This window comes from Bos indicus, chromosome 24 (assembly GCF_029378745.1).
Source record: "Bos indicus isolate NIAB-ARS_2022 breed Sahiwal x Tharparkar chromosome 24, NIAB-ARS_B.indTharparkar_mat_pri_1.0, whole genome shotgun sequence".
Classification (NCBI taxonomy): domain Eukaryota; kingdom Metazoa; phylum Chordata; class Mammalia; order Artiodactyla; family Bovidae; genus Bos; species Bos indicus.
In genome coordinates this window covers 23,801,580-23,815,498 of record NC_091783.1, presented here as the reverse complement: position 1 = coordinate 23,815,498, position 13,919 = coordinate 23,801,580, and the positions used below count along the sequence as shown (strand labels likewise).

At 44.0% G+C, this 13,919-nt stretch overlaps 1 protein-coding gene across 1 annotated transcript in view; it reads left to right on the top strand.

Moving 5' to 3' along the window:
* The window catches only part of ASXL3 (ASXL transcriptional regulator 3), a 195,966-nt gene extending 185,877 nt beyond the window's left edge, over positions 1–10,089 (top strand). Inside the window, 2 exon segments of the mRNA XM_070778764.1 lie at positions 1,855–4,919; positions 4,921–10,089. Of these exon segments, the coding sequence (XP_070634865.1) occupies positions 1,855–4,919; positions 4,921–5,581 (3,726 nt within the window). The 3' untranslated portion in view covers positions 5,582–10,089.
* Positions 10,090–13,919: the final 3,830 nt, after the last annotated feature.

Genomic DNA, 13,919 nt, shown 5'->3' with positions numbered 1-13,919 from the left:
GGATAATTCCAAGTTGAAATGATCTTGTAGTATGTGTCACATGTTTATAATGTCAACATATGTAAGTGCACAAATGTTAAGAAGAGAGATGTAAGTTTTCTAGGAAAAATCTTTTTTCTAGAGGACAGAATAAAAGGGAGCATAGTACATGTCAACAGAAGAGAACAGGGGGCTGAAAGTCTCCATCATGCTCTGGTTAGAGGACCCCAGAGCAGCCTATCTCCACAGGCTCAGTGTTTGCAGCTGTACATTAAGGGCTTTAACTAGATCCCTTCCAGCTCCATAAATCTGTGACTCTGTGAACATTCTCAGTGGCTAGCACATCACAGGCCGTTGCTTTGGGATATTGGTTGTTAGGTCTTCAGTGTCCGACTCTTTGTGACCCCATGAATCGCAGCACGCCAGGCCTCCCTGGCCATCACCAACTCCTGGAGTTCACTGAGACTCATGTCCATGGAGTCAGTGATGCCATCCAGCCATCTCATCCTCTGTCCCCTTCTCCTCCTGCCCTCAATCCCTCCCAGCATCAGAGTCTTTTCCAATGAGTCAACTCTTCGCACGAGGTGGCCAAACTACTGGAGTTTCAGCTTTAGCATCATTCCTTCCAAAGAAATCCCAGGGCTGATCTCCTTCAGAATGGACTGGTTGGATCTCCTTGTAGTCCAAGGGACTCTCAAGAGTCTTCTCCAACACCACAGTTAGGTGTTAGGTCTTAGGCTGCATGAATTCGGTGACAACTGTGCATCTCTTGGGCTTCCTTGGTGGCTCAGTGGTAAAGAATCCGCCTGCCATGCAGAAGACGCAAGTTTGATCCCTGGATTGGGAAGATCCCTCGGAGGAGGAAATAGCAGCCCACTCCAGTATTCTTGCCTAGAAAATCCCATGGACAGAGAGGATCCTGGCAGGCTGCATTCCATGGGGTTGCAAAGAGACATGACTTAACGATTGAGCACACACATATGCGTGTCTCAGCATGAGTAAGTGAACAGTGTGTGTTGGGACATGTATGAAATTCAGCACACTGGATTTCCAAAATAAACTGCCAAACCCATGTTATTTTGGAGGCAGAAAACTAGAGTTGCCCTTGCTTTCAATAAAACATACTGCTAATAACAAAATCCCTTTGGAAGGCAGAGCATTCTCACAAAAACAGTCTCATTCCCTCTTTATAACAGCTCTGCGAAGGAAATAGACCGGAAATAGCCAGGCTCATTTTACAACTGAATTTACAAACTCATATTGTGTGCTTATTATATGTATAAAGCAACAGGCTAGGTGGTATGGGACCACATAAAACCTACAGTCTTTTACTTCGGAGGTTGTTGGAGAAACTGAAGTACACAGCCTGGGATCACAGCTGAGAATTCTAGTCTTGAGCCTTCCTTGGGGCTTTCTCCTTTATGTCAGATTAAGACCAGTAAATTCAAACAGAGTCAAGGTCCCACTTTTTCATGACAGCCAGGAAGATAAGTCGAAAGCTTAACTATTTTTTAGTTTACCTCATTTGAAGAAGCCTGGGCTTCCTTTCCATTCATGTGATGCTTTAATATGTTTCATTTCCATGCCAAATGAAGTCACTGTTTGATGTTTTGTAGATTAAAACAGAGGTTAAATTTTTTTAATTTTCACATTCGTGCTGCGTTTATTGTTGCTTTTTTTTTTTTACCTCCAAAAGCCCATTCCTGGATTTAGGGGTTGGCCCCTTTAAAAACGTGGTTATTCCCTGCTCTTGCGTGCGCATGCGCCTCTGGAATCATGTGCACATGCGCCTCTTCGGTGCTCCTTACGCTTACTTTATCTTTTCATTTCTGCCCCCCACCCCCACCCCCCCCGCCCCCCGCCTCCTTTCTGTAGATCCAGCTTTCCAAAATCGGGCCACCCTTTATCATCAAGAGCCAACCTGTCTCCAAACCAGAGGCTCGTGCGTCTTCCAGCACCTCGGTCAGTAGCGGGAGGAACACGGGAGCCCGGACCCTGGCAGACATCAAGGCCCGAGCGCAGCAAGCCAGGGCCCAGCGCGAGGCGGCGGCGGCTGCAGCTGTGGCGGCCGCGGCCAGCATCGTCTCAGGTGCCATGGGGAGCCCCGGAGAGGGCGGGAAGGCCCGGACCCTGGCGCACATCAAAGAGCAGACAAAGGCCAAGCTGTTTGCTAAGCATCAAGCACGAGCCCACCTCTTCCAGAACCCGAAAGAGCCCCGGGGGCCTCCCCAGCTCGGCCCAAAGGAAGGGCCTCCAAGCTTAGACGTCGTCTCTCCTGCCCCTGAAACAAAAATTGAAGGCTCGCCTGGCGTCATCATTGTCAACCCGAACTGCCGATCTCCCAGCAACAAGGCCGCGCACCTCCGGGACACCACCACGGTTCTACAGCAGCCTCTCAACCCGACGAAACTTGCAGAAACCGCTACGGACTTATCTGTGCATAGTTCTGACGAAAACACACCCGTGTCACACTTACCTGAGAAAATGGTTTCATCTACCTCTTCTGAAAATAGCAGTGTGCCCATGCTTTTTAATAAAAATCCCGTCCCCGCGTCTGTCTGCAGCACCGCTCTGTCGGGAGCAATTAAAGAGCATCCCTTTGTGAGTCCTGTTGATAAATCCTCCGTCCTAATGTCTGTTGACAGTGCAAACGCTACAATTTCTGCTTGTAACATAAGCATGTTAAAAACCATCCAGGGAACGGATACCCCATGCATAGCCATTATACCAAAATGTATGGAGAGCACACCTCTCCCCGCCCCCTCAGAGGGCTCAGGCTCGGCCAGCCCCCACAATGACCAGCTGGCACTGGTACCCAGCAGCAGTGCTGGCAGCCTCGTCTCTGCTCAGTACACCTCCGTGCCAGCTCCCTCGATTGGAAGCAACTTTCCCAACCATCTCTCCTCTAGCTCTGTTTTGATGCCCCCAACGGGAATGAACAACAGATACCCTTCTGAGAAGATAGCCATGCCTGGGAGTGAAGAACCGGCCACTGTGCCCATGGGCACCACTGTGAGAGCTGCCCTCGGCTGTAGGGACCCCGTTGCGGTCACTGACGCCCTGGTGGCACGCCCACCCGTGGCAGTGTTTTCTGGAAGCATGCTGACCATCAGCTCTTATGATAGCCCTCCCAAGTTAAGTGCCGAAAGCCTGGACAAAACTTCAGGGACTCGGAACAGGGGAGACCCTTCTGGGAAACCTCAGCCAACCCCGGGCGGCTTCACACCAGCAGCCATAAACCGATCGATCCCCTGTAAGGTCATCGTGGACCACAGCACCACGTTGACCTCCACCCTGTCTCTGACGGTTTCCCTGGAGAGCACGGAAGCTGGCTTGGAGCTCCAGACCCGGGCCGGGAGGACGGAGGCAGCCGGGCCACCCATGGCTTGCCCTCAGGTGTCTGTCATCAGCAGGCCCGAGCCGGTGGCCCTTGAAGGCGGAGATCACAGTTCCAGTTTCATCACGGCTTCCGTGGCCGAGCAAGACAGTCAGACGATGAAGGCCACTTGTCCGGGTCTTCGCGAAGGACTCCTGGTCATTCCCGATAAATTAAAAGAGGGGACTCCCCCGAGTCACAGCTTTGCCGAGCAGGCGCGTGGCTCAGCCACGTTCAAGAGTGAAGCTGACACCACCTGTAGCCATCCGTACAACCCGGGCAGCCGGATCTGCTGGAGTGAGGACGGGATGCGGAGCACGGGCCAGCCTCCACCCAGCCACCCGGCTTCCAGCAAACAGAAGGACTATCTGGAGCAGAGCTGTCCCAAGTCCATCAAGACCGAGCACGCCAGCTACTCGCATGTGGTGGAACTTCAGCCCCGGAATCTCATCACAAGTGTCACGCTCCCCGTGAAGTCCGAACCTCACGACGTGGACAAAGGCTTCAGGATGGACACCGAAGATTTCCCCGGCTCCGAGCTGCCTGCTCCAGCCGCCGAGGCAGCCCCGAGTGTGCAGCCACCGCAGACCGTGAAGGCCCCCGCCTCCGGGCCCCTGGAGGAGGCTGTCTCTTTGGCCACAGACAACCTGAAGAGGGTGCCCAGCGCTGGGAACTCCAGCTGCCGTCTGTCGTCGGTGGAGGCCAACAACCCCCTCGTCACACAGTTACTCCAGGGCAACCTACCTCTGGAGAAAGTGTTGCCGCAGCCCAGACTGGGAGCCAAGCTGGAGATCAACAGGCTCCCCCTGCCTCTTCCGACTACCTCAGCGGGTAAAGCAGCCCCAGAGAGGAACGTGGTTGAAATGCCCCTCAGCTCGCCCAATCCAGATGGGAAGGGCTACTTGGCCGGAGCCCTGGCACCGCTCCAAATGAGGAAGCGAGAGAACCACCCCAAGAAGAGGGTGGCCAGGACCGTGGGGGAGCACACGCAAGTGAAATGCGAGCCGGGGAAACTGCTGGCGGACCCCGACGTGAAAGGAGTGCCCTGTGTCCTCGGCTCCGGCCTGAGTCCACTGGCACACAGCCAGCCTCTGAAGCAGGAGTGGCTGAACAAGCACCCTGCGCAGAGCAGGATTGCTCACAGCCCCGAGGTCAAACAGCAGAAGCGGCTGCTCCCCTCGTGTAGCTTCCAGCAGACCCTGTTTCACGTCGACAAGAACGGGGGCTTCCATCCCGACCCCGGGACCTCGCACAGACAGCAGTTTTACCAAATGCCTCTGACACCCAGGGGCCCTCTTCCTCCAGCAGCTCTGTTACCGGCCTCTGCCAAGACCTCAGCAGGCTGTAGCTCATTCGCCTTCAACAGGCACCTTGAACAGAAGGGACTGGGGGAGGTTGGCCTTTCCCCGGCGCCTCACCAGCTGAGGTTAGCCAACATGGCACCCCCCAACGTGCCGATTAAAGAAGGTGATGACGTCGGGGGGACCCCGCACGGAATGCCACACAAGGCCCTGGTGCATCTCCCGCCGCCTCCGCCCCCTCCCCCCTTGGCTCTGCCCCCGCCCCCCCCCACCGCCCCCACCACCGCCACCTCCTCCACTACCTCCGTCTCATCCGAACCCAGAAGTCCCACCCGAGCAGAAACAACCACCGGTTACCATGGAAACCACTAAGAGACTCAGTTGGCCTCAGTCCACGGGCATATGTAGCAATATAAAATCGGAACCTCTTTCTTTTGAGGAAGGTTTAAGCAGCAGCTGCGAACTGGGCATGAAACAAGTTTCCTACGATCAGAATGAGATGAAAGAACAGTTGAAGGCCTTTGCGCTGAAAAATGCCGATTTCTCTTCCTATTTGCTTTCCGAGCCGCAAAAGCCTTTTACCCAATTAGCTGCTCAGAAAATGCAGGTGCAGCAACAACAGCAGCTCTGTGGAAACTATCCAACCATCCACTTCGGGAGCACAAGCTTCAGAAGGGCCACGTCTGCCATTGAAAAGTCCATTGGGGTTTTGGGAAGTGGCTCCAGTCCTACCACGGGCCTGCCCGCTCAGAACGCCCAGATGCCTGTTCAGAACTTTGCCGACAGCAGCAACGCGGACGAATTGGAACTGAAATGCTCTTGCCGGCTGAAAGCCATGATTGTGTGCAAAGGCTGCGGGGCCTTCTGCCACGACGACTGCATAGGGCCTTCTAAACTCTGTGTCGCTTGCCTGGTTGTGCGATAAAAGCCGAGTGAAAGGTGCAGTATCCCTTTTCCTCTATGGAAAAGCCAAACGGCATCATCAACAACACATTGCGTCACTCTGGGGTCTATCCCGTGCTAATTTATTTTAGTTTGGAACAGAGGCTCTTTTCTCTATCTCATATTGTTTTCTGGCGTTTCTGGGAGAGGCGAGATCGCATCCCAGTCAAGGGGCTCAGCAGCATGTCTTTTGCATATTCAGTTGCCATTCGCAACTCCTGGAAAATTTCTAAGCGTGTGTATACAGGTCGCTCCCTCCCAATTTGTTGCTTAAAAAAAAAAAAAATCCAGGTGTAGCAAGGAAAAGGACAATTTAATTACTTCATGGTAACCAGAAATGGAGATGTAGAAAGAGATCAGTAAAAGCAATTTTGAGGTGGTGATGCATTCTTCTACAGGTAAACCATTCCAGTGAGGGTTCCCACAGTTGACTCCTTTGGATCTGCCTTCACCATAAGTGATGACATTCTGTTTGGCAAAGGGAATCTGATTTAAGTGTATGATTCCTTGTATTTACTCATATCACAAGAGATATTAAAGGAGGTATACCATTAATGAACTCCACTGTCCTTATTCTCTTTCCTCCCTTTTGACTCTTTTCGGAGATGGGCAGATTACCTGGATCTGCATTGGACATGGTACACACATCGTAGTGAAATGTCTTTTCTACCTGAAATTGCAGTGTGGGCCTCTTGCCCAGCATTCTGGTTCAAACCTCTTGACACCTGAGACTGTAAGAGGCCCAGAGGATTTCAGAGCTTTGTGCGTGGCTTCTAAGAGCAAGTATGAAAAAAGATGCCCTAAAATTCAGAGCAAACAAGTAAAATGCTGTGTATGCAAACACACCTAGATGGGTTGATGATGTAAATATCGGTCCATTCTATTCACTCTCATACAGTTACTGGATATTGAGATGGGGGGAAATAATCATAGCCCTTTATTGATGACATCCTTGCATTCTGACTTCTGATTCTGCAGAGGTTGGCCATTTCTTTTTAAAAGTGTCATTGATGGCGAAAGGGACTCCAGAAGGCTGAAATGTTGACATTTTTCCAAACGAGTTTTTTCCTCATGAGTCACGATCTCTGTAATTGCATTTGACTCTGAACTAGTCCTTTAGAATTGTTCTGGGTGTTCCACGATTTGGTTTCCCCCCACCCTCAGGTGAATTCAGTGCATTCTTCACATTTGGGGTAGTGGAACTACTTTTGAAAAAGGGATACTGCATCTTACAACTGTTCTCAGTGTTTAGCCGAGAGTCTGGGCGTCAAGTATTTGAGTTGCATGCCATGTACTTCGGCCACCCTCGTGCCAGAGGACAGCTGTAGTTTCAGCAGGCTCTGTTCCCTAAAGCAAGTTCAAAAGCACATGCACATTGTGGGAAGATGAAAGAACAAACACCATGTCCATTGTAACTTCCTATTACAGAGCACAAAATGCGGAGTACCTTTAACCCACTGGTCGGTTGTGACTGTAGAAAATCTGGGCGTGGGGGGGAATCTTCTGTATTCAGGGTAAGAATGACAGTTATTTTCACAAGGGATCGTCCTAATCAATGTTAACTTTTGACATTCCCTTAAATTACGTCTTAAAAATCGACTAAAATGAGTGGAAATTACATTCCTGGGGATAAAAAAAAAACTTGCAATTTTTTTTTTTATAGTAGTCAACCATGGCATATTTTTTTCCCTCCATATTTATGACTTTGATGTTGCCAAATTTTATTAAGTGATAGAGATGTCATTTTTACTAACAAATTGCTGATAGTGAAAGATACCTAGGAAGAAATCAAAGCAAATAAGGCCTACCTCCGTGGCTGAGGTTCAGTGCTTCAGTTGCTGTCATTTCTGTTTTTCACATTAAAATTAACAGAATTAATGGCTGAGAATATTAGCAATGCACTTAACCAGCCCTTCCCAAGAAAGGCAGCATTAGTTCCAGCGGATCCTTAGTTCACTCTGCACCAGGGGCTTTGAGTGGTATCCTCATCAGTGGGTCTCTATGGTCTGCTTGGCTCTGATGTTGGTTTGGAAGGGCACGCTCACATAGGGGCACCCCTAAAACATAGATACTTGCATGCCACCACCTTCCTCCAAGTTTAGTTGTTCCTCTACCAGTGTCAGATACTGTCCACACCAGCAGATTCAACATTACCCTAGTAACTGACACCTAGTTGAAACTCTGGTCTACAGAACCTTTGCACTCTGCATTTGAGATACAGTTGAGGCTGATATGATACTGAGCTCGTTATCAGTTCCATTATTGTGAAACATTGCCCGCAAGTTACTCACTGGGAATAAAGAAAAGTGTCCTTCTCTCTTTTCTCATTTTTCACATGGTAAGTTTGGAGAATCAGTTGCTGATCACATGTGGATTCTATCACTCTGTTCCAAAGAGCATAATATTTCTCTGCCCTTGCTCTTTTTTTGCCCTTGTTTAAATTCCCAGTGTTTGCATATGGTTTATATTACTAAAGAATTAAAGCTTTGCGCTCGAAAGATGGAAAGAAAAATTCACAAGTAAAACATAGGTCAGATATGTTATGAATGGCCATTTAATATATATACAAAAGCCAGTATATTTGGATTAGGTGAGCAAGTTCTTAGTGTCCTGATTTCCACTGATATCTGCCTGTGTGCAAATGGAGTATATTATTTGCTACATGTTTACCATGGTATAATGTGCAAATTTTAGTATGTGTGTTATCCTGGTGATTGGACACTCTGATATCCATATCAGGAACAGAGCTTGCACATCTATCATGGAATTTTTTTAAATTATTTTCACAAAGGTTGCATTTCCCTAAGTAGCACTTTTGAAACCAGGGGTGGAAGAAAACTGCTATTCCCTGATCCCTCTCCTATATGATATACATCTGCCTGAAGTTGTATAAAGACATTTAGGTAGCTAATGGGCATGTTAATATGAATGTTCTCATGCAAGAGTCATTTTCAGAATGAAAATATTTTTCCTTCCCCAAAGTGAGAATAGCAGAAATATTGGAGACCTGAGCACCATAGTTACATAGACTATTTCCCTGCTAAGGTCTAGTTTGAAGGAACAAACTTGAAAACAAACCCATGAGGTTGAGCCTCGTTGCTATAAAGACTTTGTGGTGGTATGTGTTTTGGGGATGCGCTGTGGAAGGTTTAGTTGACTTCTAGAGCTGGAGAGTCTTACTCGTTCAAAATGGACATAAGCTGGTGCGTATGGTGCTTTGCAGGGCAGCCGAGAGTAAGGATCCAAGACGCTACAGCCCCGTGGCCTTTACAAACACTCGCACAATTTCTAAAGGGGAAGTTACTGTGGCCTTGGTTTCCCAGTTCCTCCTGGGTCTGGTCAAATCCCAGGTGACAGAAACTGAAGCCGAGTTAAGGGTCGTATCTGCTCTGTAGTGTGGAGGCCAGCACCGGGCTAGCAGCCTGGAGGGAGTGAGCCCACCGAATACACAGAGCCCAGAGTCACTGTCCATGTTTCTAGAGAACAATGTGAAGAGTCCTAGAAAAGGAACTCACCAGACTGTCAGGGGCCGATGTAGCCAAAATGTCACTGAATAGAAAAAAAATCTTGTCTTCAGTCCTCATGCTTTGTCACTGTAAAGCGAACGAAAAGCATTTTTACTATAATTTAAAGGAGCTGCTTTTTTTTATAGCACATACTATTTCGCTTTGTACTCTCTTTGATAGTTGCAGAATAATTTAGACTGTAGAAAAAACTTTGTTGTATTTGTACTGTTCATGAATGTTTCAAAGAAAGTGCTTTACTTGGTTGCCATAATTTTTCTTGTACTGCTGTATTTTTCCCCCTGGCTTCATGGAAACCTAATCTGACTCATATTTTCAGTATACTTTTTTAATGTGTATGTGTGTATTTTTTTTCCCTTTTTTCCCCTTTGGTCAGTATTCTGAATGTTTACATCTGTTTGACATTAGCCATTTAATGCCTTTTTTAAAAGGCGGTATTACTCTTACAGTGTAACAGCAAAATGTGAAGCAACCCAAACATAACATGCATGACAAATACAGATTTGGGGGCAAAGGCCCGGAACGTACACAGACATTTTATATCAGCATACAGCAAAGTCCAACCCTCCTTCAGCCCTCTACCAAAGAATATATTATTCCCACAGGAAAAACTCAGAAAAGGTGTGTAAAATCCTCAGAAGGGGGAGCAGTTGAATCAGTAAGACTGCTACAATTTAATACTGTTATGCTTGCTTTGATACCTGACTAAATGTGACGGAGTGCAACAAGCATTGAAACAATTTTTAGGCAGTGTTTTGTTTAGAATTCAGGGATCATGCATTCTTTAATGGTGCTGTTTGTTTTTTATTTCTTTTCTACAAAGAAAAAAGTGTTGCCTAAAAAAGTGACTGCTCACGATACCATAAGTTAAATGAAATGTTTGTCTTTTCATGTTTCTGTTTTTCCCTTTCTCTAAAGTAATGATTTGGGTTTCAATATTAAAATATTCTGGGAGAAAATAAAGAAATTCAACCTTAAATTATTGTCATTTCTAATTTTTAATATGAATTTTAAATTTTTAATGAAATGAGGTGGTTAATATACATACACATAAAATGTACTAATAAATACATTGAAAATTTTACTTAACAAAAAGTTTATAAGGAGAACAAACCGTATACTCTTAAAATTTCTACCCTCATTGGCATGGTGAATTCTCAACATACAGTTGTAACTATTACTACAAAGGTTTCCTCTTTGAAATTAACCATATCTATTATGCTTATTTAAAAATATATTTGAATCTTCTTGTTTTCATACAAATATTGTTAATTCTTTATACCAAAAGACAGGTAAGTCAAACAAATTGTTACTACCATATTTAACTTTCAAAATGAATTACCTCTCAAAATTCTTTTCTAAAATAATTGCTGGTTAGTTTTCCTTCTCTTGCATTAAATATTACAGATAGATTAATATGAATAAAATGCTCTGAACCATTAAAACAAAATTGCCTCAGTTGTATTTACATTGGTTAAGGAAATATGCATATCTTTACAGTAAGATGAAGCTGAAAGCATTAAACATAATTAGCTGGTTAAATCTGAGTTCGGCTGTTTTCATCTACACAGAAAATGCGGTCCTTAGCCACCAGATGGCGAAAAAGGATGTTTACTTTTGGAGGAAAATAAAAACATGCTTCTTCCTTCTCATAGATTAAATGATTATAGTAATGAAAATACAGCTCATTCAAGTAAGGCGATGGAAGATAAATACTTGTAATTGACACTAAATTATTTTCACTATAATACTGGCACTCCTTATTCGTCCTATTTTTTCTATTACAGTGTTACAGAATGTTTTCTTAATTTTATTTAGCATTGTGGAATTTTTCTTTTATTGTTTTCATTGCGTTACTCCCCAGGCATCGTCTATTCCAAAATTCATCACGGAAAATTGAACCACCAAGCATTCTCTAAGGTGACATTTCTTGAAACTTACCTGATTATGTTTTAATTCACTTATTCTCATAATAGGTATATTAAGCAATTTTCATATAAATATTTATTCTTAATATATTAATGTGACCTAATTGGAGTAACAGTTGCTCTTAGGACCTAAGGCACATATTTGTATCTATCATGACCTTATCTGAGAACAAATGATCTACCCAGTGATTCAACAAGCTCTTAAATATTATTTAGAAAGAACCTCGCCAGGAGAGTAGTTGTTACAAGAGTTTTGGACTTCTTCCTGCAGGATACAGTTGAACATCATTCCTAGAAAGTGTGTCACCGTGAATTTCTTTGAAGACAGGGTGCAGTTGGCATGAACTTATTACTTCAAGTTCAAAGCATACGTCATTATCCACAGTGAAACAGAAATCAGAAGTTGGAGTCCTCCAGTGTCACAGCTAATCTGGAGGTCTAGGTTGGCCAATGAACGCAGTCTTGTTATCTGCAGAAACTTTTCTCCAGTTGCTAGTCAATAAATTACATACATTCTCACCAACTGGAGGAGGGTCCCCGGATTTACAAAGCAAAGGTTGATTTTTTTTCTGCTATTTTATTTAAAATATATTTATAATTATATAAATTATTATATATATTATTTATAATTATATTTATATTTTATATTTTTCAGCTATATTAATATTCCATTTTTATACCTATCAGTAATGCTGATAGTGAATATATCTGCAATTCTGCAGATATATAGTGAATATATCTGCAGCATAGCAATTCTGCAAAGCATAGGCAATCCAAACTGATACCAGACAAAAAGAGATGGTCCTATTACAACAAATCGATGAAGATTGGCTGAAGATAAGTTCTGTGAACAAAGGGACTCCCTGAATCTGCTTTTATCAATAGTTAGCATTTATACTTCATATATCCATTGCGTTTATGGGGAAGTTTGTTTTTTAGTTAGCTAAAATTTCCACCTACAATCTGTGTGTTTTTTTTTTTTTTTAAGGAAATTATTTAGAGATGGTTCAAAGGTGAGCTTTAACCCAAACACAACAAAAAGTCCAGGCATTTCCCCCTTTTGCTGTTTACAGTACCGTGTTTGGTGGACGCCCTCCATAAACAGCAATTTGTCTAAAGGAGGGAACACCTGCTGCTTCAACAGAAGGTCCTGGACACTTGAGATAAGTAAGATCATTTCTTTTTCTGGGTACTTACACAGTGTCTTGATTTCTCATAAGCTAGTTAAATGGTACATGTAAAGTAGGTTTCACCTTTGATCCAAATGTATCTATGGTTTCATATTACGGTTTTATTTCAGAAAACTGCTAATTTTCAAATCCTCATTCTTTTAATGGAGAGAGAATGTGGAGGTAGTGCAGAGCTATGGTTTTATTTCCTTGATTCATTTGGCTTTTGATGGAAAAGGTTGGCCTCTTCTTGCCTGGAGAATCCCAGGGACGGGGGAGCCTGGTGGGCTGCCGTCTATGGGGTCACACAGAGTCGGACACGACTCAAGTGATTAGCAGCAGCAGCAGCAGCAGTGACTGTAGGAACCATAGGAGTTTCTCCTGGATGTTCTTTTTCTATGAAGAAGCAGTAGCATTTAATGCATGTCCATTTATATAGAAATTTTAAAAACATTTCTTCCTGTAATATAAAATTCATTTGCCAATTGATGAATTTAAATCTCATAATGAGAAATTGAAAGGCTTAGTGGGGAAGTTCTCCTTGATGCTTCTAAATAGAAGTCACTGATAGCTTTTATACCTCCTCTTGCTTTAACATGTGAACTCAATGTAGACTTTTTTTGTATCACATAGGTTTTTTGGCTTTATTTTTGGTAAAACAGTCTTTATATTTGCAGGGAAAACAGAGCTATGGGAAATGAGTTGGCATCTTAAAAAATTCAATAATTCGAAAACATTTTCCAAACTACATTTAGAGTAGGACTTTATGGATAGCTCATTATCTCTGATCTTCATGTCTGTAATTTCTTCATTGTTAGAGGGTCAGTTGGAGCCTACAAGATACTTTTTGACCAAGAGAAAAGCAGTGTGAGATTGGTAACAGCTTCTTTTTGTTCATCTTCTGACATTGAAATGGTTTTTTTTGTTTTTGAGGTGTAATTGGTATATAACACACTAGTTCCAGGTTAATGATTTAATATTTGAATTTGTATTTATATTTAGTTAATGATTTGATATTTGAATATATTTTAAATTGATCATCACAGGAAATAGAGTTAATACCCATCATAATACATAGTTACAATTTTTTTCTTTTGATAAGGACTTTGAAGACCTACTCTCTAATCATCTTTAAACCATGCTATTCAGTGCTGTTAAGTATGGTCACATGTTGTACCTTGGATCCACGAGGCTTGTATGTGTGTGCTCAGTCACGTCCGATTCTTTGCAACCCCGTGGACTGTAGCTCACCAGGCTCCTCTGACCATGGAATTTTCCAGGCAAGAAGTCTGGAATGGGTGTTTATCTTCTAACTGGAATTTTGTGCCTTTCACCGATTTCACCCACCTCCCTCTACCAACCTCTGACAACCATCCGACAGTCTATTCTCTGTACCCAGGAGGTTGGAAACCCATGGGATCTTTCTTGTCCAAAAAGCTTTCCTTGGCAAAAACTTGGAGTAATTGAAGACACCACACTCTGCAGTTTCAGTTTTCTACTTATGATTCTCTTAGTAATAAATCTTTTTCAAATCTTTAGCCTTCATGGTCTGAATATGAAGATTTTATAAATTCTCTTCACCAAAGCATATCCTCGTATTTATCTATGAAACACAATGGCTGCTACCTATACTGCTGAGCACTGAGGCTACTAAGGGAAAACAGAGGATCCCAAAATCTTTAAAAAGTATGGGCTAGTGG